Source organism: Phaseolus vulgaris, chromosome 9 (genome assembly GCF_051622355.1).
Source record: "Phaseolus vulgaris cultivar YP4 chromosome 9, ASM5162235v1, whole genome shotgun sequence".
NCBI lineage: Eukaryota > Viridiplantae > Streptophyta > Magnoliopsida > Fabales > Fabaceae > Phaseolus > Phaseolus vulgaris.
In genome coordinates, this window is record NC_143506.1 from 22570128 (window position 1) to 22595627 (window position 25500).

The window sequence follows — 25500 nt, forward strand, 5'->3', positions numbered from 1 at the left end:
GTATTACAAGATTCTTGAGAAGTTTTTTAATCATTTGAGTCAAGTGAACTAAGCTCCGATTTATTGAAAAGTCACCATACTTTTAAAAGACATTATATGCAATTTTTTTCAGAAATTTACCCAGTATTGATTAATACAGATGACACATGTAGTAACCTAAAATTAAGCTTTGAAAACACATGACTAAAGGTAGCCAAAAGAAGAAAGCAATATAGCTTAAGGATGGGTTTGGTGTTAGATTCAGTGCATAACGATGATGCACTGAAGAGTCTTAAATTCTCATTGAATGATTCGAAATACAAACCACACACAGCAGTAAATGGGCCATTGTCAAGTTGTCAACACTGATCCACTTGCATCTGAACTCTCTCACACACACTTGTCCATCCCACGTCATCACATCATACAATGACATGCGAAAGAAGGAAGAGACCTTTTCCAACTCGCCTCAGACGCGTTCAGACAACCACAACATCACGAAACCGGCCGTAGCTCTGAAAAACCCTTAAAAATTACCTCACAAGAAGCCAAACTTTACCAAAAACTTGTAATCTCTCCTTAAAATAATCCCTCTTCATCATTGACCAGATCTCTTTATATGTGCCCTTATATTCCATCCTCCAGATTAAATGACAACACAGCTATGCTTCACCACTCCTCAATAACATTCTCACCACTCCCACCCTTCCCCTCTCACCACACCAACATGGATCAATTCTCACACATTCCCACGGAAAGATCGCCCAGGAGAGAACTTCAACTCCAAGGTCCACGCCCCACACCGCTCAGAATAAGCAAAGACTCTCATAAAATCAAGAAACCACCGTTGGCACCACAACCTTCACACCCCCAACCCCCACCGCGCCAACCCATAATAATCTACACCGTTTCCCCAAAGGTCATCCACACCACACCAAATGACTTCATGAACCTCGTTCAACGCCTTACTGGCTCCTCTTCCTCATCCTCCTCCAACTCCGCAGCGCTTCCCACCATCATTAACAACGACCCTTTTAACAGCGGCGGAGGAATGGTGTCACCGGCGGCGCGTTACGCCACCGTGGAGAAGGCCTTATCGCCCATGGGGAAGAAACCGGTGATGGGTCATGGGGATATGAATATCATAAGCGATGTGGAAGGGATAGAGATTATGGGTGATGGAGTAGTGGAGAGATCGCAACAAAACATGTTTCAAGGGATTTTGTCTCCGGGGCCGGCTTCACTCTCTCCCATTCCTTCAAATTTTTTCTCTGCGCCGTCTTCAGATCCATCCATGGTTAGCTTCCTTCACGATTTGAGTCCCATGTTTCAAAGTGGAAGAAATTTTACGGAGGGTACTGGTGCCTTCGTTTTGCCAAGCCCTTCTTCCAACTTCAGCTTTGTTTCACCGCATACTCCTTCTATAGACCTGTTCAACTATTTCTTAGATTAGTCAGGAACTTCTTATTGTTGAATTTAGTCTTCAATCTCGCTGATACAGAAGACTGGATCAAATCCAAACCGAGATGGATAGGGATTGGTTTGTCGAGTTAATTGGGTAGTTCCAAAAGAGGGGGCAAAGTTGAATTCTGTTGCTCTTTCGGTGACTACATAGCTGCAACAATTTGGAAACTTCTTTGTTGGATTTCTTTTTTCCTTTTCTTGTTCTTTTGAGCAGTTTGTGCTCCAATTTCTAATGACCTACGCCGTTGACATCATTCTTTGGCATGTACTGTACATTGCGTTTAGTTTAGTTTGCTGATGTATGTCGGCACTAAATATATTCAATACCATTATTCTTTGTATCATCAGAATCACATGGATGTTCATCTGGCAACCTTTGATCATTGAAACTTTGAAAGCATCTACTGTTTTTCTCTGGGGGTAATGACAATCTACCATACTTTTTTTTAAGAAAACTTATATTTAATTTCTGTATATTCTGATGCAGTTGTTAATATTAATGGCCGGCGTAATTAGGTGCGTCATTAATACGTGTTGTGCAATATTATTGGGGTTGAAAAAGCAGTGAGTGGAGAGGTGTTGCACTGTTAATTCCAAAAAACTAAAACTAAACTCTAACAAGAAAAAAAAATACATGTCTGTTACTTTTTAATTTCGCTACTAATTCTCATTTAATAGGTATAAAAAATTAATCTCTAAGTGTATGATCCAATTCTAGAATAATGACTTCTTTTAAAAAGATTATACTCATAAATCTCATTTTGAGGTCCAAGATCATATGGTTAAATAATTCGAAATACTCAACGCAAAGTAAACCAAAATTAAAATCTCGAAAAGAAAAATATATTCTTAAAGAACTAGAGTGTTATCTCGTTTGATTAGTATGAAAGTAGTTATTATTAAATTTGTCCTTCTCGGTCAAAACTTTTGTTTAATAGACATGGAACTATAATAGTGTGTATATGTATATATATGCTTATATAATACTGCAGGTCTATGATAAAACTTCCATTAATGGGCGCATCAATATTTAAAGTAGGATTCCTTATATATGCTACTGTTAGTTAGAAAAAAACAAGGTTTATATTAACACTTGACCTCCTATAAAATAAAGGTTATATTAATGGGAACAAACTTTATAAACAGTTAATAATTACTATATGAAATATTCTTTTAGTGATATGTGTGTGCTCATATATATATATATATATATATATATATATATATATATATATATATATAGTTGCTTGAACTATCAATCTCAAATCTCCAACAGGAAAATAATTGATAAGTTTTGTGAATGTGATTAATACTATTGAATTTTGTCTATATTTTTAACTAAAGAGATCTTATTATTACATAATGAGGTAATGACAAAGTAATCGGAATACCAGAGGTTACATTCTTACATATAAGCCTACTAAAAATCTTTAAATGACCAAACTATAATAACATTTCCAAGAATTGATCTCTCAAATTTAATGAACACCAGATTAATTGTAAATGTCATTATAAGAATAAGTCATCAATAATGGCATTGAATTTCTTTTATTTCATATAATAAAAAATAAGCTTAGTTAAGTTCCTTTTGATATTTTTAATTGAATTTTTATTACAAAAATATCTATTAACTACTTAAAAAAAATTATATTTTTTAAATAAGTATCTGTCGTTTAATTCTTGCATTAACTGAGTTCCGTATTATTTTGTCATGTTATTTACTTACTTGTATTGTCATCCCGTATTATGAAATATGAGGTTTTGTAATTGATATAAAACTTATAATTAATATAAATAATAAATATTTTTATTGGTTTTATTGGAAACACGTTGTTTGAGAACTTCTATGTTATCACTTAAATAAATTAAAGATTATTTTCATCACCACTAGATGACACGACGATCCCTTATTATCTATCATTTTTTAACTAAACACAATAAAACACACTTGTTGTTTTATATTAATCATAATATTATTTTATATTAATAACAAAATATCATTTTCTTAACTCGTGGAGACAACTAAATAATTGAACAAATAGTCATATCATCTAACAGAAAAATTTAAATTACAAAGACTCAATTGAAAACTATACATTTTTTGAGTACCCAATAAATAAATAAAAATTTAATTAAAAATATTCAAATTTATAAAACACTTAAAACTTATTTAACCATAAAAATTGAAAAGAAAATAATTTTTTTTTATTTCTAATTATTATCTCTAATGTAATGAGTTTCCATTATTATTATTATTATTATTTTATTTGCAATGACTTTGCATTACAAAAATGGTAGATGAACATAAATTTACCATCTTATAATCTCTTACCGATTTTTATAAACATTAAATAACTCTTTTAATTTAAAAGAAAAGGTGTTCTCCCTTTCGTATTTCCAAAATTTCACTCTGAAGCGTAGTCCACCATGTTTAGTTTTAAAACAAAATTAATCGATTAAAAAGAATAATACAAACAGGAAACACATGCATGTTTGGTGTTTCACCCATATACAAACAAAAATACAAAACACACCTAGAGTCAAATTAATTTAGCCTCTTTTTGGTTTTCCCTACATATTCCAGTTCCAGCACCACACCTTTGCCTATGTGATGCAAATGTTCCCAACAAGCATCAGCTGATAATGTCAATCCCTATAACCAACAATGATAACTTGTTTAATACAAAAAATATTTACTTTATTATTGGCTCAAAATTTTAAAGAAATAAAAAGGGAAAGTCTCTTCCAACTTAAATCGAACAGGAAGAAAGTAATTTATAATTTTAGTTAAATTGCCCTATCATAATACTTTTACATCTCACTTTACATTGTTTTTAAAAATATATATTAGGTAATACATATTTTTCATACCTCTTATTATGCACTAAATAGGAAACGTCCTCGTAACTTTCATTCTCTTCTCTTTTAAACAAACATAGAAATTATCAATTAACAAATAAAAGAATATTGAAGATGAAAATGAAAAGGAAAGAAATATCTAACTTAGATAAGAAAACAAGAACGTTGCTATATTAATCCTCATGCATTTCATGCATAGAATAGATAGGGGGAGCCCCTTAAACTGTTACACAGAGTTGTTACAGATCCCTGAGACTATGTATGCTTTACTTTTTTAACACACGATCCCTTTAATCAATTATATAGGCTTATATATAGAAATTAAAATGAAGCTTTAATTATATTCATCCTTTAACATGAATATGCATAAAATTCTTGATCAGCTATTGAAGTTGAACTGTTCTAATTCTGGCTATAACTCTCTCCAAATATGGTGTTGAAATATCAACAACTCCAACCTTTAGAGTAGTTAATTTTCAAAGAGTATGTTAGTTTCACTTTCACACCCACACTGGACTGGTTTTTACAATCAGAGTTAACAATGGAAAAAATGGAAGTATTTTTCGTACTCGACTTCTAGAAATGCAAAATAGAGGAACACTTTCAAGCAGAAAAAAAACATGTCGCATACGTTCCTTCTCCCATACGAGACGCAGATTCATGCACTATCTGTATTTGGAACCGCAAAGTCAAAAGTTTAACACAAAACTCAACCAAAATTTGTTGATATCTGTGTATTTTATAATATTTGACAGCAAGATATGGGAGCAGTTAGAGATAAAAAAACATGTTATATTAATTAGTAAGTAAATAAACCCTAGTAATCAAAGATGAAATGGATATTATTATAATGACTAGTGCTTGAAAGAGGAAAAGTTGAATACAAATGTGGGATTTTGGTTGGCATCAGTTAGAAACCGGCTGGATCAGTGTGAGTTCCAGAACTTTTATATATATATATATATATATATATATATATATATATAATAATTTTTATAATTTAATTTAAATATACTTAGACTTTAGTTCAAACATAAATTATTATCTATAGTAAACTATTGATCTTTATAATAATAATTTAAATTGTATTTCTGAGCTTTTTTAATTAATTATCAGTTGATGATATAAATTAAACTCTATTTTTTTATTTAATTACGTGATAAACTATAATTTAACATGTGCAATAATGTATAGCTCATCTAAATAAAAAGTTAGTTATTACAAGGTTGTTGAAAAGATAATGCTATTTAAAAGTAAATATAACAATCTACGATGTTTACTATTATCATTTATTTTAATGGGTGTTCTCATGTGAGTAACTTTCAACAATTGGAACATATTCAAATGATACTAAATATTAATTAAATTTAGTGAAATAATATGTTCAACAATAACTCTGCCTATTTTATTAATTTAACTTTTTAAACAAGAAAAGAAAAAATGGTTTTAATAAGAATTTATTTTTACATTATTTAGGGTTAAAATCTCTATTAAGTCATTTATCCAGAGTTGTAATTTATCTCGCTAAACCATTCCGGGAGAATGTGTTCTCGAGTTTATTTAAATCTCAGGAAAAGTCTTTCAAAATCCATGTTAAATATCATGGATTTAAGAACTTCCGTAAAATACCATGGTTTTAAATCCATAAAATATCATGGGTTTCAAAACATTCGTTTAATACGATGGGTTTAAATAGCTATGTAAAATATCATGAATTTCAAAATTTCTGTAAGATGACTTGTTGTTTGAAATAACATTCAACCACATTTTCCACCATATCTAACAATCATCCTGACTTCTCTCTTCCACCGTAGACATACTGCTCTCCAGCATAGGCTCAATGACCGTCAACGACAGTCCTAACAAAGAATCACAATTCAACCATACTTATTATATCTAAGGAGAAAAAACACTAAATAAGACATTATCTTCTTCTTACTCCAATATTGTTTCTTCCATCACCTTACAGCCCAACTTGGGTCACAAGCCACTGCTACATAGCTCAACAACAACTGGTGTTTATCACTGTTTTATATATCCTAAATAATTGCATTATCTGATAGATGTGAGCTTCAAAGCATGTGTGCTCTTGGCTAAAGATCCCAAGAACATATTGCGAGGAGAAATTAACTTTATTACTTCTCACTTTCATAATGAATTAATTATTAGATACATCTTAAAATAAAGATCTTAATTTAAAATTATAAGAATTAAATGTTAACAATTATAACTGAAATGAAAATTACACATAAAATATACGTACATCAAAAGCTAAAAGAAATAAGTCAGGTTTCTTAAATGTAACGAAAAAAAAAAGAATTATATAAACCAACTACCATCAATCATAAGAAATATACAAATACTGTTGAAATACTTATTATCTAAGATTAGTTGTTGAAATACTTATTATCCAATGTTATTTTGCTGAGTTTTTAAAATAAATTTTAAAACTTAGAAAATTCATTTGTAATGTAAAGTTACACTTTCAAAATTTTAGAGAATTTAGTTATAAAATATATCAAAACTATATATTTTTTAATTATTTATTTATAAATAGATTTAATTATATTTATTTATTGAGGTTCTACAATAAATTTTTGGAATTTAACGAAGGTTAAAAAAACCTCTATTAGTTTGTTGAGATTTTAGAATAAACTTTTAAAACTTAATAAATGTTAAAAAAACTTCCGTTAATTTGCTGATATTGTAGAATAAAGCTTTGGAACTGACGGAAAGTTAAAAAATCCTTCGTTATTTTGCTGAGATTTTAGAATAAACTTTTGAAATTTAACGAATATTAAAAAAAGCTATTTTATTTTTGCTGAGATTTTAAAATAAACATTTAGAATTTAACGAAGGTTAAAAAAATCTCCGTTATTTTGCTGAGATTTTAAAATAAACCTTTGAAATTTAACGAAAGTTCTAAGAATCTCCATTACTTTGCTGAGGTTTTAAAATAAACCTTTGAAATTTAACAAAGGTTAAAAAAACCTCTGTTATTTTGTTGAGAGTTTAGAATAACCTATGAAACTTAACGAAGGTTAAAAAATCTCTGTTAATCAAATAAATTTCTAGGATTATATTAATATTTATTAAAACATTTTTTTCTTGAAATCTTTGTAATGGTATTATATATAAAAAAAATTAGAAGATGCAAAATATCTAGAAATATAAATTAATTACAAAGTTACTAATAAGCTAATATATTATTATAAATTATTTCTAAATGCATCTCATGAACCTCTCCAATATTTCTTCGTTAGATTTTGTGTTAAATTATCTATCAAGGCCATCAAAGAAATTTCTAGTTTTATTTTATATATATATATATATATATATATATATAAATTTGTAAGATAATAATATAATTACTAATACAATTTTTCTCTAATATTTTGCTGAACATTTAAAAAAAATTAATACACTATACTTATAATTTAACAATACTGTGCCATATTTTTAAAAAATAAAAAACCTTCCTACTTGAGTAAAACTTGCTTTTACATGGATAAAAACTTTAACCAAATTAACAAAAAAATTGTACAAACACTATAACCTAGCCAATACAGTCAATTACTCGGGTATAGTTCTCGTCCTCTCTTGTCTCTCTCTAACACTTGGGGTATCCCTCTAGTAATTTTTAATCAATAAAAAGTAAAACTATCACAAGATGTTTGAAATGTTTTTTTATTGAATCTTACCTAATTGAGCAAGACAATATTTAAAAAAAAAATCATGCTAGATATCACACAAGAACTTTACATCTTTGCTGACATCCAACTTTTAATTTTCATCTCTCATTTTTGTTTACTCCTCCATTCTTTTTTTCCTATTTCTTTCTTACCAAATAATTAGTCAACCCTTGAGCTTATGTACTTTTCTTTATTTAAACATTCTTTAAAATTCTCATAAATAAGAGTTAAAACAATCCAGAAGAAAATCTTAACCGCCCATTGTTTAGTGTAAAAACAACATTATTTCGTTTATTAAAAGGTACACAAAGATTTTTTAGTGTTTTCAAATTATCATTTTAGAATTTTTCTTTGAACTAATCAAGGAATAAGAAAAGTTATATTTTTTTTAAAGTTATTTTTAAAGAGGCGATAAACTTGTAAACTTTTTAATATGTTTTTCATAACATTTCTAATATCAGTTTAATGTCAAACGAATTTAATTTCAGGTTTAAAAGGTTCCATACTTTTTAAGTAGAATTCATGTAAAAAAAAAGGTAACTCAATTTTATCTTTACGGGCAAATTTTTTTTCACCTCCATAGCTTTTTTAGTACCCCATATTTTTTAAAATATCAAAATTGACTATTTTGAATTTTACAATTTGAAATTCAAAATTTTGTATTTGAAATAGTAAAATTTGGAATACAAAAATTTGTATTATAGATTTTAAAATTTAGAATACAAAATTTGTATTTTGGATTCTATATTTTGGAATACAATTGTATTTTGGATTGTATAATTCGAAATATAAAATTTGTATTTTAAATTCTAGAATTTAAAATACAATTTTTTTTTTTAGGGTAAAGGTAAGAAGTGTTGAAGTTGTTGCGGTGGTGACGTGGACGTGAGAAGTGTTGAAGGTGGGGTTGAATGTCAAGTTCTCAATGGAGTAAATGAAAATGGAGGGTAAAACTGTAATTTCACTTCTTTTATGGAAGGCATAGAAGTGAAGGTGGAAATTGATCTTTTTACGTACCAATAAAGTAACTAGCTTAATTCAAAATCAGACATTTTCTTCATGCACCTCCATAATTATTGTAATTCCAAAAGTGCCCTTCTACATTGAAGGCGTTTGCTTAAGTAGTTGTGTATTATAACTTTGAACTTTTCGAATTCTTCCTCTTTCGTCTCTACTCATTTTGATTTTTAACTCAACGTTAGAATTTCAATTTTTTCTCGTGTGCTTGAGAAATATATCTTTGTTTTGAAAGAAGAGACACCGAAATTGAATTTGCACATACCTAGGGCTTTGCACAAAGAACAAAAATCAATGAGTGAAATAATCTATCTACCATAAAGATGATGCGGATGAGAACAATCTTGTAGATGTAAGTTATCTTTCTCTATGTAAAACTTGTATCGATATAGTTTGATTAATTTTTTTAATATAAAGTGGAGAATCCTTTTAGATAACTTCATTAAAAAGGTTATAAACAAAATTATTAACTTTAATGAAAAAATGATTTAAAAAACATTTATTGTAAATTATTTATAATAAATTATAGTAGTTGAATAAAATATTTATTTGGATAACATTGTTTTGTTATGGAAGGAATAACAAGGGAAGGCAAAGGACTGAATGAGTGGTGACTTTGTTGACCAGCAACAAGTACCTACCACACCACCAAGGTGTCTTCTCTTCCTTTTCTTTGCATCTGACTAATTCTGAATTATAATCCAATTCTCTCTGCATCTGCAGATATAACACCGTTATCGTTCATAGGTTTGCATTGAATTGAATTCAAAATGCAGAGCAGGGGATCGAATCACAGACTCTCAAGTATGGGTAACAATCGATCCCGCATTCCCGCACTCCTCATCTCCATGTTCGCCACTTTCGCTTCTATCTACGTCGTTGGAAGGTTCTTCTCTTTCTTTTCCTTTTCCTTCCGTTGCCGTTGCGCTTAATTTCATTTTGCTCAATTTTCCTCTTCAGGCTTTGGCAGGATGCAGAGAATCGCGTTTACCTCATCAAAGAGCTCGACAGGATCACTGGCCAGGTCTGTTAGTTACTGCTACTCACTCCTCACAGACACTATTTTTCACTGATCTGTAATCCTCTAAATTCTTTCGCTGCAATTTTAATTACGTCCTTATCGCGATTTCCGTACGGACGAATCGCGACCTATTGCACCGGATTTTAATTTTCGCGATTGCTGATTCAATTAATGTGTTTCAATTTGATCTGACACTGTTGATTTTATGAATTCGAGAACTGGTTGATCGCGTGTGTATTTTAGTTATTATTAAGGAATTAGGATTCACCATGTGTCGTAGATCAACTGCGTGATACTATATTATAAATTCGATGCATTAGGAGATGGACACTTGTTTCTACTTCTTGTTCTGGCTAACTTAACCTCGAAGTTTTCATTCTAGGGACAATCTGCTATATCTGTGGATGATACATTGAAGATCATAGCCTGCAGGTGAGTTAAGTGTACTTGAACCTGTTGCTTAAAAAATTACCAGGGTTTTTTATTGATTGCTATTGGATTTTATTGCTTATCTCCTTTGGACTTTCAAAGCTTGCTCATTTCTTTTGTGACTGGTACCGTTGAATTATATGGTTGTAGGGAACAACATAAGAAGCTTGATGCCCTTGAGACGGAACTTGCTGCGGCTAGACAAGAGGGTTTTGTTTCGAAACCCTTGATAGAGATTAATGGAACTTACTCTAGGAGAAGGCCGTTGGTTGTGATAGGTATACTGACAAAGTTTGGTCGGCAGAAGAATAGAGATGCAATCCGCAAGGCGTGGATGGGAAGTGGTATTTATATTCTTTGCTTCTCTTCCTCAGAGCCAGATGTCTTGAGTATATATTTGCCTGTTTTCGAATGAATGAATAACAGTAAATATGAAAGACGATGTAAAGAATTTATATGAAGCCTGAACTAAGGTTATGGGATCGAGATTCAAGTCACGTATTGCCGAGCTAATCATGAATCCTGAATCGTAATTTTGTATTGAACCATAAGATTCAATTGTAAAGGAAAAAATACTTAGAATATATCATATAGATGATATATAGTTTTCAATATAAACCATTAAAATTAGAAATAGATAAAATAACATAAGAAGTCATATAAAACAAAATTATTAGTTTATCTAAAGTTTGTGAAATCTTTATTTTAGGAGAATGGAATGAAACAATTAAACAGCTAGATAGTGTATATGCATTGAATGGGTGAGTAACAAAGGTGAAATAATCAAATAGGACATGTTCACTAGTGTTCTTCCAAATTCCTTTTCATTTTAAAATTTAAGCTCACATGTCTCTTTAATTTATTTTTTCATGAGAATTGGTGAAAAGTTAAAATCATATGAATTGTTGAATTGAATTAGTTCTACGAATTTAATAGATTCATTCATGTGTCTTAACATATAAATGCATTTAAGATTCATCTTGGAATATGAATGGGTAGATAGCCAAAGTGCATCCAATCATAAGATTCGAAGTGAATCTTAAGATTCTGAAAACTATGTCAAAAACATAAATTTGTGGCTTTAAATCACTATTACTGCATGTTGATGATGAGTTTCAACATAATATCTGTTTGCTAAGAAATCCATTTCCCTTTGCTCCTCTCATCATTTCCACACTTGAAAGAATACTCAGTATCCTCTTATTGATGTATTTTAATTCCTTTAATATCTGTTATTGATCATGAATCATAAGAAAACTCTATAATGGAACTCTGTTTTTTAGTATATCTCATGTATTGATTTATTTCATTGATTCTGAACGGAGTTATTTTCAGAAATCATGAAAATTTGTTTTCAAATGTATCTTTATTGGATGTTTGTTTACAGCTTCCTGCACTAAGATTATCATTTAGATGTGATTGTTTTTAAAGCACTATCTTTATAGGGTCATCTTTGAAGAAAATTGAAGATGGAAAGGGCATCATTGTGCGATTTGTTATTGGTAGAAGGTTCAAATTCCTATTTTTAGACTTGTATGGGTTGGGGAGTGTGGGGGCAATTGGAACATTTCTTATATGTTACATATACTTTTGCAGTGAAAATCGTGGAGACAATCTGGATGCAGACATTGCTCGTGAGAATAGGCTGACTAATGACTTCATAATTCTCGTATGTTCAATTAATTTAAGGATTTTATCTCTTCATGTGCTTTGAAACTTTTTATTTTCAACTGCAAATTTACTGAGTATAATTTTTAGATTACATTTCAATAGTGTCTTCCACATGCAAAAGTTGAATCTACCTAGTTGCTAAAAGTTAGAACCGTGGAAACTTCACCACTTAGAATTCTTATGCAAACAAATTGTCACCAGTTGTGCCAGTCAAGTTAGACCAGCACAACTGGTGCCAGTCAGGAAAAATCTGTTTCAATAGCTTGTCTTTTTATCCTAGTTATTTCACTGAGCATTTTGTTATTTGATTCTTCCATTTCCAATGGTTAAAATCACATTTTTTTCTTCTAAATGAAACTATGTTTGAGTTGGCATCAATTTTGCATTGAGACGACATCATTATATGCATGCTACAATAATTTTTTACAGTTTAGATAAGTAAGCAGATGTGGGATTAAAAAGTAATACATTTGCGGTTGCTTAACTTGGTGCTCGTAATGTATGTTGTGACTTCTTTCGAGTGGAGAATAAGGTTCAAGAGCATAAGGTAGTTAGCTCACCTCCAAAACTTATGCTGACAGGATAATCATGTGGAAACAAATGATGCATTACCGAAGAAGGCTAAATTGTTCTTTGCTCATGCTGCAGACAAATGGGATGCTGAGTTTTATGCTAAAGTCAATGATGATATTTACGTAAATATTGGTTAGTTTTCCTTTGACTGGATAAGGTGATTATTGTTAATAATGTAATATTTCTCTTAGAAAGTAAATTTAGGCATAGATCAACTTTACAAAACGAACTTGCAAGGTGAGTTTGTCACTCACTTATATACTATAATTTGGTCATATTTCTGATCCAACAATTTCATTGGTTGTTTAATATGTATGTCCCTTTTTTCTCGTAATTGAACTCCTCTGATAAATCCTCCCATGCATTATAGAACTCCGTTTTTACAGATAGGAGTATATGATCTTATGACCTCAAATTTCTGGGTGTCATCATATGGATGGGCTTTTCCTGTAAGTGAAAGTGCTATTTTATCATTAAAATGGTGCTTATGAACTCGAGGAGTGTTTGGATGGGGTTTTAGGAAAAAGGGAAAAGCCACTAAAGTATCACTTTTTTTTCTTAAAGCTACATTTATAACTTCTTAAAATTATCCGTGATACATTTTGTAATTACAATACAACCATTATCCTCATCTTCATCTTCCTCCTCTCTCTGACCATTCCGTGGCATTTCTCTGTCTCTTCTCTCAACATTCCTCATGGCTTAATTTCTCTGCATCTTGAATTGGACTTGTGGCTTGGGCTATTGTTGTTCGATCTTTTTGTTGCCTGTTTAAGAGATGGACTTGGAGTGCCACTAGCCTCATAAGGAGTTGTCATGTCATGTTTACTCTAAGTAGTGGTAGTAGCTAGTAATCTGCCATGCGCTTGGTCTATAAGCATACTAAGGACTCGTTTGTTTACAACTTTTTTTAACAAAAAAACCATATTTTTAATTAAATAAATGTGTTTAAATACGTATGACAAATATGACTTTTATGGTTTTTCATTTTGAAAGGCTTTATTACTTTTTTTCTTGGAAGTGAGAAATAATAGCTTCTGGGTAAAAGTTACATCATAGAATCACTATTTTAGCCTCGAGATTTTCGTGCTTATATGAAGTTGCAGATTGCATAGGCATTATTGCAGTTGTATGTTAAGAAAATTTTATATGATGGCTATATAATATGGTAGGTATGGCTATTTTCTGTCATCTTTATAAGTTCATCTTAAAACAGTTTTGATAGTCTTATTTGGAAAAATTATCAATCTTTCGGCGGAAGGTTGTTGTCCTATGTAGTAGTGATCTGTTCTTTCTGTTTTTCTTAACCTGCCAATACAAAATGTGCATTCCTTCTTTTATATATGTCAAGAACTTCATGCCTTGTCATACCAAGAACTTCGTACATTTTAAAACAATAAAGTTTCATGTTACATAATATTATTAGCTTAATTCAAACATTCTCATGGTAGACGGTTGCATGATTCTGACGGAAACCACAACCTATTAGATACATATAGGAGGAAGAAAATATTTATCTTGATAGCAACTGAGGTTCTTGTGGAGTAATCTTCCAAGTTTCATCTTATTAGACATCTATTATACAAGATTGTATTATTAGACTACAACCTTTTACCAAGTTCTAAATATATAAAGCAGCAACAAGAATAAAGGAAATATATTAAAGAAAACAAAGAAGAAGAAAATTATATAAATTGTTCCTTTTATGATTGTATGATAACATTTTATTGTGTGCTTGCTCCCCACCCTATTTAATAGAATTCCAGAGAACTTGTTACCCATTTTTAGATGTACATATGTCTTACCACTTGGTTTGTCCTTGTACAGATGCCTTGGGGGCTACACTTGCTACTCACTTGGACAAACCACGTGTTTACATGGGATGCATGAAATCAGGCGAAGTTTTCTCTGAGCTGTGAGCCCCTTTTGCTTAAAATGTTTTATTTTATGTGCTTTATAGGGAATATATTTTATGATTCTCATACTGGTATCTTGAAATATGACAGGAACCATAAATGGTATGAACCAGAATGGTGGAAATTTGGTGACAAAAAATCGTAAGCCAAACAACTAGTTATTTCATATGACTGAACAACTGCATTAAGTTTACTGTATGTCAAACTTGCATAAATTAGTCATGAATTATGCAGTATTTTCCAGTTTTTAATAGCTGAAAGTGTATCTTTGGTGGAACAGTTTTTTTTCACGAACTGAGTTTGTCGATCCCATATGTAAAACTGCAAATACATTTTTTACTTTTGGTTCATAAAGCAATATTTTTGGGAGAAGCCCATTACATTGTTGAATATATAACTGTTGGAACTAATTAACAAACAAAATGTTAGATTTTTATGTTGTTTTATTTTAAATAAAAGTCATATTGACTGATAGGATAAATTTGCTTTTATCTTATTTTCTAGACTCTATTTTAGTAAGTTTATTAATTGATAGTTTTTCTGTTTTACTCATGTTCTATAAATCTATTGACTTTTATATGAATAAAATGTTTTCTGCGCATACAATTCCTAGTAAAAAAAATAATCTACAGACATGATTATACATTATATAGTACCAAAATGTAAAGTCCATGAAAAATTTCTGTATCCCTATCATGTGAGTTGAATATTTCATGTATTTAGTGTTTTGGTGCACAACTCTAAGTGCATTGAGGTGACCTAACCATAATAAATATTTTTCTTCATGTCATCTATCTCCTCTTGGAATGATGATCAAATCTCCTGCTCAACAGATACTTTCGCCATGCATCAGGAGAGATGTATGTTATATCACGAGCTTTGGCTAAATTTATATCAATAAACAGGTCAGATATGCTCCTAGCTGCACATATACTGTTAGTTGCCGTTTATGCATTAATCTTGAATCTGTTGACTTGACAGATCTATTCTTCGTACATATGCCCACGATGATGTGAGCGCTGGATCCTGGTTTATTGGGCTTGATGTGAAGCATGTTGATGAGGCAAAGTTTTGTTGTTCATCTTGGTCAACAGGTCTCCCTCTCTATCCATGTGTATTACATGTGCATGTGTGCTAGTTCAAAGTATACAATAGAAAATTTACTTACCCCATAATGGTTGACGTCGTCAAATTTTAGAGTATACATGATTATGTTTTTCAGGAGCAATCTGTGCTGGTGTTTGAGTTCATTCCATTGAAAAGACCACAAACGTAATACATAGGAGTCATGTTACAAGGTTTGCTTCCTAAGATTTTTTTAATTTCTATTGGAAGCGGAGTGGTTCGTAGAGATGTCTTTGGAAAAGTTGTTCGATGTCCATCGAACAAACACGGTTTCATCTTATGAACACAGTTGGCTAGTTGAGTAGTTGAAGGTTTACTTGCAGTTATTAATAGAGGCATGCAACATCGAACAGCGAATAAAACTTCAGCTTCTCTCACCTTGGGTTTTTTTTTTTTCTGCACGGGCTGGCTTATTGGTTTATTCTTGGATTCCTTCTTTTCGTGGAAGAGGACTCCAATTAGTTAAAGAACTTCCAAAAATGTACTAGTGGAAGTATTTATAGGAATGACATGGTGGCTCATAATATTTGCAGTTAAGAGAACTTTGTTTTTGTATATGAATAGGCAGTGAATTTTGAGTCATGATTATGTTTTATTCATATAAGTTGACTATTTATCATTAGAATCTTAAGATTCGCAATAGAATAACGTGAATTCATCATTTGACATCAAAAGAAAAACACAACACGGGGCAAAAATCGGATCTATTTGTTATCTCGAAGATTACCAATCCTTTCAAACCAAAAACGAATTCCACATCTCACCAACATACATGTATGTAAAAACTAAGGGCAATCTGACAATAACAGATTGCCCATGTTTGACCATTATTTATCACTCTATAAAGGAACTAACATATTCCTCAGTCAGTAAATGATAGCCCCAAGCAGTCTCACGAGGAACCATTAAGGAAATGTGCTAGTGCCCCGTCCGTACGGTTGTCATTCAGAACCAGAGCTTCAGCAACGCTATTTGATGAAAATCCCATTTCACGTAGAAGTGTGTAGCCTTTGACAAATTCTTGAACCTTCAAATGAAATACATCAAGTCAGAAAAATGAAGTAATCAGTAAAGACTCAGATCTTCTGGGTGCTACTGTGGCAGCTGGCAACGTAAATAAAATAATTTTAGCAATAATTTAAATAAGAAAAACATCAAACCATCAGATGGTATTCAACCAACAGAAAATACAATGTAATGACTACTTTGAAAACCATAAACTTGAATCTAATGTGGTCAGTACCAACAATACAAACAACCATGTGATGTAATTTACATACACCCCTTCAAGACAGGTTTAGTCCTGGCCATCATCCTAAGAATGACAAAGCAAAAAGCTTAGAAATAAGATCCAAGCTTGGAATGCTCCTGAAATTCTCTAATGCTAAAAAAGGCCTTTATAAGGTAGGTCAATAGTTATATACGATTTGGAAGCAGACTCAAATGAGCTGGAAAAGCTTTTAACAGAATCCAAACAAGAAGTCGACAACTAGTCAACTTTAATCAATGTTTTAAAAACTAGATCTACAATCAAACTAATGAGGAGGACTGGTTCACAATTTATGTTGAACCTCAATCAAACTGGTAGAAATAAAGTTTATTTTAGATTTATTTAATATTTTAAGTGAAGAAATAGTATAAAACTATAAAACTCATGATATAAAAAATTGCAAATTAATATAAAAGGCTAAATTGTATATTCTATAAGATAAAAAAAATTAATAATGACAATAATGCATAACTATGTTTTTATTTACCTCAATATTTCAGATTAAATTCAAAATATAAAAAAAAAAGTTAAAAATTTAAATTTTGAAATACCGGTTCAAACTGATTTTCTACACCAGTTCTTTAGCAGTTGTCACCAGTTTTGAAATTAGCTGGGTTTTTTCGTTTAACAAACCCGTCACCAGACCAGTTCACTGGTCAAACTAGCTAGTTCGGTCTAGCTTCTGAAAACTATGACTTGAATAGAAACTTAGGTCAAAACTCTTCCATTTAGGCTTAAAGCATAACATGTAAGAATACCAAAGCAACTCTCCTTGATGATCATTGAGGTTTGTAAATAAAAGGAACTAGTAGACTCACAGAATACCAATGCTACTCTCCTTGCCCAGACTGAGAGACGTGGTAAGAAGAAGATAATCAATCAAGCAAGACATCCAAAGTTGTACACATTGTTTAGCTAACTAACTATTAAACAGATCACTTTATCATTCTAGGAAAAGCAATCAACTCCATGACTAAAAGCAAATTCACAGAAATAATCTGGAGAGAAAATCTAGTATGAAGGGAAGAACCATTTGCATTACAAAGAGAGAGATGTATGACATTATTTTCAGAATCATAATCATACTTTTCAGTAATGTTAGTATCTGAAATATCACGTCAATAATGAGTTTCAGTGATCATAACTTACTTTGGTTGGGTTATCACCATAATTTTCAACTGCAATTGGAACAGCTTCTTGGCTGAGCCCCATAGCTATAAATTTGCTCACAATGGAATCCAAAGCAGTAACCTAAAAAAAGTTTCATTTTACACTGAGAATTGCAACTTGGAAACAGTAAATGATTTATATATATACAGAAAAAAGTGCTCCAAATTAATTACAAATTAACAAATATAATCTATCACCTCTGCATAATAAATACAGGGAAAAAAATTCATTAAACCCCATAACTTGTAACTTATTCCTCTAAATCAAGAACAAACCTTTGCTGTTGACGAATCAGAAACTCTAGTCGGGATATTTTCTGATCCAAATTTGCTCCAATTTGGGTTATCCTTATCCGCTTCAGCTAAAATTTTTCTCTCTAATTCAAAATCAAATTGGAAGTTGCTCCTTGAATTATCTCCCGCATGAGATGATAAATGAGGCTGCAAAATTGTCAAAACAATTAAAAGATCATATTCAACTATTGAAACAGACCAAGTCAATTATGCATGGGGAAGAACAGCCTCAGAGTGAATTTTACGCAAAATTCGCCCTGGTTCACCAACATCCAAAATGGACTTCACCAGGTAATCGTATCCGTTCAACTTATAAATCATTTCTCACAAGCATTAAAACGTAGAGTTCTTTAAAATTTCCCTCAATTCACAAAATACGAGCAAGGCAAATCTTACCGGCGGTGTGATCCTATATTCTGGCTTTATAGCAACCCTAACGCCAAATCCTAATCCTGCTGAACATTCAATTCAATAGGAAAATTCAACTTCACCGCCGTGAAAACGCATCTGAACCAAATTTTCTTTCATTTCCCCGAATTTCAAGAAAGAATAGAAAACAAACGAAAACTTAAACCCTTAACAGAGAGAGAGGGTTACATGAAGGAGTGGGATTCTGCTGATACGGTGACGATGACGGTGGCGGTGGCGGACGGTACATCGGTGACGGTGGCGGACGGTACATCGGAACTTGTGGGCCCGACCTGCTTCTGAAATCGTAGTCCATCGAATAAGCGTGAACCATACCAATTGGGATTAGGATTCCAACTTCGCCTTTTATGTTTTTGATTTCTTTGAGTGATCAAACAAAATGTTTAGTCAAATAATTATTTGAATTTTGACTAACTATCAGCAAAAGAAATTGACCAATCAAAGTTGGATTGAGTTCTAAAATGGAAAATTGTTGATGGCTAAATTTGTTCAGTTAACCATTAGATAGACATGTTAACACCCAAATAAAGTTCAATGATTTTAGTTTTATTTTTTATTTAATTATTTTTAATATGTTTAATTTTTATAATATCAAGTCACTCAATTTAAAAATTCAACAAACTAAGGGTTCAATTAAAATTTGCAAATTCTTTGAAATGCAACCATATGATTATTTGTTGAAATGAAGAAGAAAAAATAGGTTTAGTATGATGCATGGGTAGGAAAAATCAATAAAATAGACTAAAAGAAAATAAATAAATTGAATTAAATTAATTTTAATCGTTTTAATCTGACCAGTTTAGTGCTCAATATAGATAGACTTATTTTAACACATACAGGTTGATGAATTGGTTGGTTTTATAAAATAATAATTATATTTAAAAAATAATAAATAAATATTTTATTAAAATATATATATCAATTATTAAATTATTATATCTAAATTTAAGATTAATTTTATTAATATAACTTAAATTTTAAAAATATGTATTTTATTTTATAATTCTTTTATTTAAACTTCTTAAAACGAGTCAAAATAATCTGTTGACTTAACGAGATAAATGCAAATTTAATTGATGACCTTTTTAGTAAAACTGAACTAATTTGATAATTCTAAGTTAATGTTGTTGGTTTTATATATTGTCACTATACATAATTATAGCTGTATTGTGCATAAATTAAATTTCATCAATTTGGTTGCTAAAGATTTCAAACTTAATAGGATGAAAAAGTAGTTACATTGTAATTGAAATTTTTGAAGGATTTAATTGAATTTGGACCAAAATAAAATAAATAAACAATTAAAATAAAAAGGTAATTAAGTCTTTTAGTGCAAATCCCCGATGTTGTGTTATATAGGTTTCTGCTTTGCTCTTCAAAATTAGTTGTATTGAATCAAATTTTAACTCAGTTTTATTATCCACAGATGCTTAATTTTGTATAATCAATTTATTGTTTTATTGATTTATTCTTTTAAAATGAGTGAAAATGTAATGACAAAGGCAGTGTTTAATAAAGCCAGCGGAAAACTAGTTGAAAGAGAATTATTAATACACACATGACAAATTATTTTAGAAGAAAAAAAAAAGAATTACATTTCATTGAAAATATAGAAAATATAAATACATTTTTATTAAAAGCAAAAAATAATTATATTTCTGAAATTAAACTTAAATAAACTTGTGCTATTAAATAAATAATTAAATGAACAATTTGGGGTCGGAATACTGAAGTAAATATTGTATTTGCATGAAATAGTACTGTATAGTTTCCACTAAGAATTAACATATTCATGTGAGACTTCATACATAATTTCTGCTACACTTGTTGTAACTCCCAAATCAAAATGTGAAACTGTTTAACTTCTATATTTCAATACAACAAAACTACAATTCATTAATCAATAATCCTATGCTCCCACATGTTGGCTGAGAGAGACAAATAATAGAGTCCTGTCTTTACATCACTTTCAGATACATTCCTACAAGGAAAAATGAGACCTACTTCATCAAGGGCGAACACGATCTAGAACTAGAAAGAACATTTGCTATGTTACATAATGGGATACAAAATTACAATCCAAATATGGGGTCATTTGCACCAAATATAGAAGAACTAAACTGTCTGGTATTCAAATCATTGCCATCCAAGGCTGGACCAAAACGATCCAGCCACTGTGTTGGAGTTGCAGTTTCATTCTCCTCCACCCACTCAGAAGTCATGTCAATATCATCTAATTGAAGCAGATCAACTTCTGAAGACTTAGCATTCATCTGTCTACCTAACTTGAGATTGTAGTTTATATAAACGAGGTCATTCAATGTTTCTCTATCAATCTTGTTCCGCTTCTCAGAGTGAATTTGCCTGAAGTTACTCCACTGCCTGTGAAATGAGTAGGTGCTACAAACTTGACTTAATATTCTAATAGCAACTCGCTGCAACCCTGGAGCAGAATCACCATATTGCTCCCACCAAAGCCCTACAACGAAAAAACAATGAGTTTGCAGAATAACTAACGTACTGACTAACGGTATCAGCAAAGTTGCAAATAAAATTAGTCGAAAAAAGTAAATAGAAAACAACAAAAATAACATTCTTATAAAACATGCTGTTCAAAATCCATTTCACAAGATAAACAACAGACTGAAATAATCAGCATCCTCGCCACTGCTTCATTAATACAATTGTTATGATGCTTTACAATCCAAGCATGGTCTGGCATTTGCTAATAATATATATGTCAGAAACATTTTGTTGTGTTGTTCTCAAATGAACAATTACAAATACCAAAAGCACAAAGCATAGTGACAGACACATTTAAGCTTGATGTGGTCATCATCCTTCCCAAGAGATCAAAAAAGGCATATAAATAACAATTAAACCAAATGAAAAGAGTTGTTGTTCCTGGAGGCTAGGACTCTCCAAGTTTCTCAGAATGCAACTGAAGGAGAAATCAGATGCTAACTAGTTGTCCAGTGAATGAAACAAAAGGAAATCGAAAAAAGTCCTACATTTAGTTTCGCATGACCTATCTTTTCAAATGCATTCCATTCATTTATTATTTAATCAACTATCCTTCCACAAGTCCCCCATCTCCCAAAAAATAAAACCCAACTTCGTCCAAACCAGGGAATTAGGTTCAATAACTCGTTGTGCATTTTACCCCAAAAATACACGTTTTCTTTACCTAAAAACCAATGTCGAAGTTGGTCACTAATATTCACAAAAGTTATGTTGGACTACAATGCAGCTTAATATGAACCTCATCATAAAATTGACTGAGTGAAAATGTATCAAGGGGCACTATTTAAGACTTACAGGGAGCAACTGTATGCCTTGCCTCCTTTGCTAGGCTACAGCCAAACATGCCATGTGCCTTTGTAAAAGTATAGATTTGATTAGTGATGTCACGCCTCATGTCTGGTACAGGCAGCAATTTCTCCAGAACATTAAAGAAGTCTTCTTTAATGGAAGAAATAAATTTTATTTCAGGATTGTATTGAATACTGGGGTTCAAAAAGGCAGCAGCAGCATGTAGAGGTGAATGGAGTTGGTCTCGCCACTTTTTATCAACTATATCTAAGAATGTCTTACACTTGTTCTCATCCATTATGTAGTATGTCCTGATTGATTCTTTGGCCCTGGTCATTAGCTCATATATGGAACCTACAGTTGGTTTCCCTTCTGATACTTCCCTCAATACTTTTAAAAAAGGCTCAGAGATGGCCACACACTCTTCCACTGTCCTCCAGAAATCACCATCTTCAGCAATTGCAATACAAGAAAGACTATGTGGTTTATTTGCATAGGAAGTGTTTGAGGCATATTCATGGCTGTGGAACATATTCTTCAATCTTGTTCTCAACCTCAACATAGACTGTAAAGACAAAAAGGTGGATACAGACTTTGTGATCCCAGTCTTGATTAGTTCCTGGCCCCCACTGTACTTCTTCATAAGATCAAGCAATGTGGCATTGTTGTATATTAACTTTGATATTGTTTGTGCTTGTAAAATACATCTAGTAATCCAATCAACCTTGGAGAATTCCTCCAAGATTAGGTTTAAACATTGAGAGGCACAAGGAGATACAAATATAGTTCCATAGCTCTGCACAATATGATTAGCAATACCAGTATAGTTAACACTGCTGTCCATAATAATTTGCACAACATTTTCTACGCCAAATTCTTGAATTACAGAATCAAAAAGATCAGCCAGCCACTTCGTGTTCTTGAAATATGGAGAGGCATCCACAGATTTATGGAAAAAGGTCCTGGATGGTGAAGAGACTAAGAAATTAATTATGGCCTTTGATTTATAATCAGTCCATGTATCTGCAATGATGGTACAACCTGTAGTTGCCCACTCTTTCTCAACATCTTTTGACTGTAAGCCCACTTCTGATTTTATCCTTTCCAACCATGTTATTTTCAGGATTTCTGCTGATGGACCAGTAAATCCAGGACATTTTGCAATGGCATCAATCATCAACTGATAGGATGAAGACCGTGCAACACTAAAGTCTAACTTATTCTCAAAAAAGAATAGAGCAATACTTCTCTCTGCATTCTCTTGGTTGTTTGTAGAGGAAGGGGTTATAGGATTGCCAGTGGGGAAAATCTTCATAAGAGGGGATGGTGCATCCAAAGATACAAGAGCTTTAGTAGCCGAAAGATTACTGGGTGACTTGACTTCTGCTAGTTTTTGCTTCTTCACAGAAGACGTTTCTTTGACCTCTTCCTTTGATGCTATTATACCCCTTACTCTATCTGTAACATCATCTCTGACCTTGCTACAAGGGTTTACCCCTTTACTTGGGAATCGAGATAAATGATGTTTCAACCTACTTATGCCACCATTCAAAACTCGTTGGCAAAATTTACACCTTACCTTGTTTCCATCTAATTTCTCTGCATATTCCCAACAGACATCTTTTTCTCGAACCACTGGGAGAGTTCAAATTAAAAAAATAAAATCAGCACATTATATGATAAGCTGTTCTTTGATTCTGTTAATTTATTACATCTACACCAGAGTAACCAATAGTAAGTTAACAAAATATTCAAATTATAAACGAGAGATTGACAAAAGGAAAATTAAAAATTGTTATCTAAACTCCCTGAAGAAAATGGTATTCATAGTAAGAAGAATATTAAAGTAGAAGCTAATGAATTCTTTGGGATATAAATAATTACTCAATACCAGGTCCCATAGTTTCAAATTGTGATTGCAGTTCCAAATGTGGTCACAATTGCAGCCACTGTAATTACTGTTATGCTTATTATGGCCATTGTAGCTTGAATTTATTTAATGTTTGCACTAAATACAATTCTTCGTGAGTCGTGACTCATTTTAAACATTCTACATCTCTTGTTCTTCTCCCTCCTGAATTCCACCTTACAAGCTCTTTATCATTTTTCTATATATCTAACCCATCAAAAACCCGTATAAATCTAACAAAAGAGGAAGAATGAAAAATTAATTGTGAGGATTATGAAGCACGTTGCGGCCCTATGCAGCCATTTCATCGACTGTGCAGCGCATTTTCCTGTGATTACCAAAAAGGAGTGAAATTGTGGTGTGATACTACATGCTAGGTTCATTAATGATAGAATCAGCTTCCATGTTGTTTTAAAAGACAGGCATAGCAAAACAAAAGCTTCAACTTACTCTAGGATGCAGTAACGTAGCTCCTGTAGAATAAGTATATGACAACCTACACGATAAGATCAAACCAGAAAATAGAGTAAGCATCTCATCAGAAACGCAACACACTAACATAAACCACGATCATTCAAGCACAAAGTGATAATTCAATGATTGAAGTAATGCACAAGAATAAAAACTAAAGTGGTTCAGTGAATTTTTCAAGATACAGAGTAATCCATCACATGATTAAACTCTACAGTTGCTTGTAAAAGCATTAAATTCAAATAATCTTTCATTTTACTCATTTTGCAAACACGTTAAGATATTCCAATCTTTCAAAGAAATTGAATAAATCTTCCTTCCAATCACACAGTGAGATGAATCTATTTTGCGAAAATAGATCGAATTTCATAGATACAGAAAATCAATTGCATTTAAAACAATGAAAATGATGAAGATGAGATGAAATAATGAGATAGCGAGAAATTTGGAGCTTACGGAGTGTGAGAGATTGGTCAATCCCGACGGAGAGATAAACGGAGGTCGCGGATTTCAATAATTTTTCGATTTATCGCGATATTTTCGAGCTAGGGTTTATGCTGCTGTGTATCCTCGCTCTTATCTTTTCCTCTCTCTCCTCTCCTGTCACTAACTTTTTTTTTATCTTCTCTTGTATTTTCTCGTTTTTCGATTTTAATTTTGTTTTATTTTTTGTTTTGCGTAGTAGCAAGCATCTCTCTTGTGCTATTGGGTTTCCTTTCGGCGATATCTCGCGCATATTTAACCAATGGTAGAGAACCAGATGGAATTTAGTTAGCAAAAGATTATGAAGCGACAAATCATAGAATTTACCACGTATGAATTGAGTATAAGTGAAGTAAGAGAAAATAAAGTTACAAATTAGTTACGATTAATTTGAAATCAGTTAATACGATAATTTTC

At 31.6% G+C, this 25500-nt stretch overlaps 4 protein-coding genes across 10 annotated transcripts; 2 read left to right on the forward strand and 2 right to left on the reverse strand.

Moving 5' to 3' along the window:
- The first annotated feature begins 233 nt into the window (after nucleotides 1-233).
- On the forward strand, nucleotides 234-1796 carry LOC137822048 (protein MKS1). Its single transcript, XM_068626944.2, has one exon. The coding sequence runs from the start codon at nucleotides 599-601 to the stop codon at nucleotides 1430-1432; it is 834 nt and encodes a 277-aa protein (XP_068483045.1). The 5' UTR covers nucleotides 234-598; the 3' UTR covers nucleotides 1433-1796.
- A 7756-nt stretch (nucleotides 1797-9552) lies between these two features.
- On the forward strand, nucleotides 9553-16328 carry LOC137820123 (hydroxyproline O-galactosyltransferase HPGT1). Of its 4 annotated transcripts, none has more exons than XM_068623959.1 (13): nucleotides 9553-9664; nucleotides 9735-9897; nucleotides 9972-10035; nucleotides 10415-10464; nucleotides 10612-10805; nucleotides 11907-11970; nucleotides 12058-12130; nucleotides 12714-12837; nucleotides 14533-14620; nucleotides 14712-14762; nucleotides 15455-15526; nucleotides 15603-15715; nucleotides 15844-16328. In XM_068623959.1, exons 2-13 carry the CDS (start codon nucleotides 9782-9784, stop codon nucleotides 15864-15866), a joined length of 1032 nt encoding a protein of 343 aa, XP_068480060.1. In that variant the 5' UTR covers nucleotides 9553-9664; nucleotides 9735-9781; the 3' UTR covers nucleotides 15867-16328. The 4 variants fall into 4 exon arrangements, 2 of the variants coding, with proteins under 2 accessions (XP_068480060.1, XP_090150965.1); XR_016515382.1 differs by having other exon boundaries at nucleotides 9570-9664; nucleotides 11907-11963; XM_090294839.1 differs by having other exon boundaries at nucleotides 9581-9664; nucleotides 9759-9897.
- A 107-nt stretch (nucleotides 16329-16435) lies between these two features.
- LOC137820124 (uncharacterized) lies at nucleotides 16436-19430 on the reverse strand. Its single transcript, XM_068623960.1, has 5 exons — nucleotides 19077-19430; nucleotides 18876-18934; nucleotides 18462-18626; nucleotides 18166-18267; nucleotides 16436-16773 (listed from the first exon to the last, which is right to left on the reverse strand). The coding sequence occupies exons 1-5, from the start codon at nucleotides 19219-19221 to the stop codon at nucleotides 16639-16641; spliced, it is 606 nt and encodes a 201-aa protein (XP_068480061.1). The 5' UTR covers nucleotides 19222-19430; the 3' UTR covers nucleotides 16436-16638.
- A 1321-nt stretch (nucleotides 19431-20751) lies between these two features.
- Nucleotides 20752-25247, reverse strand: LOC137820934 (hAT transposon superfamily). 4 transcript variants are annotated; one of them, XM_068625276.1, is made up of 4 exons: nucleotides 25057-25247; nucleotides 24580-24625; nucleotides 22227-23855; nucleotides 20752-21387 (listed from the first exon to the last, which is right to left on the reverse strand). In XM_068625276.1, coding segments are annotated over exons 2-4 (2037 nt in total). In that variant the 5' UTR covers nucleotides 24581-24625; nucleotides 25057-25247; the 3' UTR covers nucleotides 20752-20980. The 4 variants fall into 4 exon arrangements, with proteins under 4 accessions (XP_068481377.1, XP_068481380.1, XP_068481379.1 ...); XM_068625279.1 differs by having other exon boundaries at nucleotides 22227-24457; nucleotides 25057-25232; XM_068625278.2 differs by lacking the exon at nucleotides 25057-25247 and having other exon boundaries at nucleotides 24580-24968.
- Between the last annotated feature and the right edge of the window lie 253 nt (nucleotides 25248-25500).

Coding starts and splice junctions, on each gene's coding strand:
- LOC137820124 (XM_068623960.1), bottom strand. CDS start 19,221: ATGGTTCACGCTTATTCGATGGACTACGATTTCAGAAGCAGGTCGGGC. Junction 18,935..19,076: donor GCAGAATCCCACTCCTTCAT/GTAACCCTCTCT, acceptor TTGAATGTTCAG/CAGGATTAGGATTTGGCGTT. Junction 16,774..18,165: donor ATGGTGATAACCCAACCAAA/GTAAGTTATGAT, acceptor TTTCATTTGAAG/GTTCAAGAATTTGTCAAAGG.
- LOC137822048 (XM_068626944.2), top strand. CDS start 599: ATGTGCCCTTATATTCCATCCTCCAGATTAAATGACAACACAGCTATG.
- LOC137820123 (XM_068623959.1), top strand. CDS start 9,782: ATGCAGAGCAGGGGATCGAATCACAGACTCTCAAGTATGGGTAACAAT. Junction 14,763..15,454: donor AAATTTGGTGACAAAAAATC/GTAAGCCAAACA, acceptor CCTGCTCAACAG/ATACTTTCGCCATGCATCAG. Junction 15,716..15,843: donor TTGTTCATCTTGGTCAACAG/GTCTCCCTCTCT, acceptor TATGTTTTTCAG/GAGCAATCTGTGCTGGTGTT.
- LOC137820934 (XM_068625276.1), bottom strand. Junction 21,388..22,226: donor AAGGCATACAGTTGCTCCCT/GTAAGTCTTAAA, acceptor TTTTCGTTGTAG/GGCTTTGGTGGGAGCAATAT.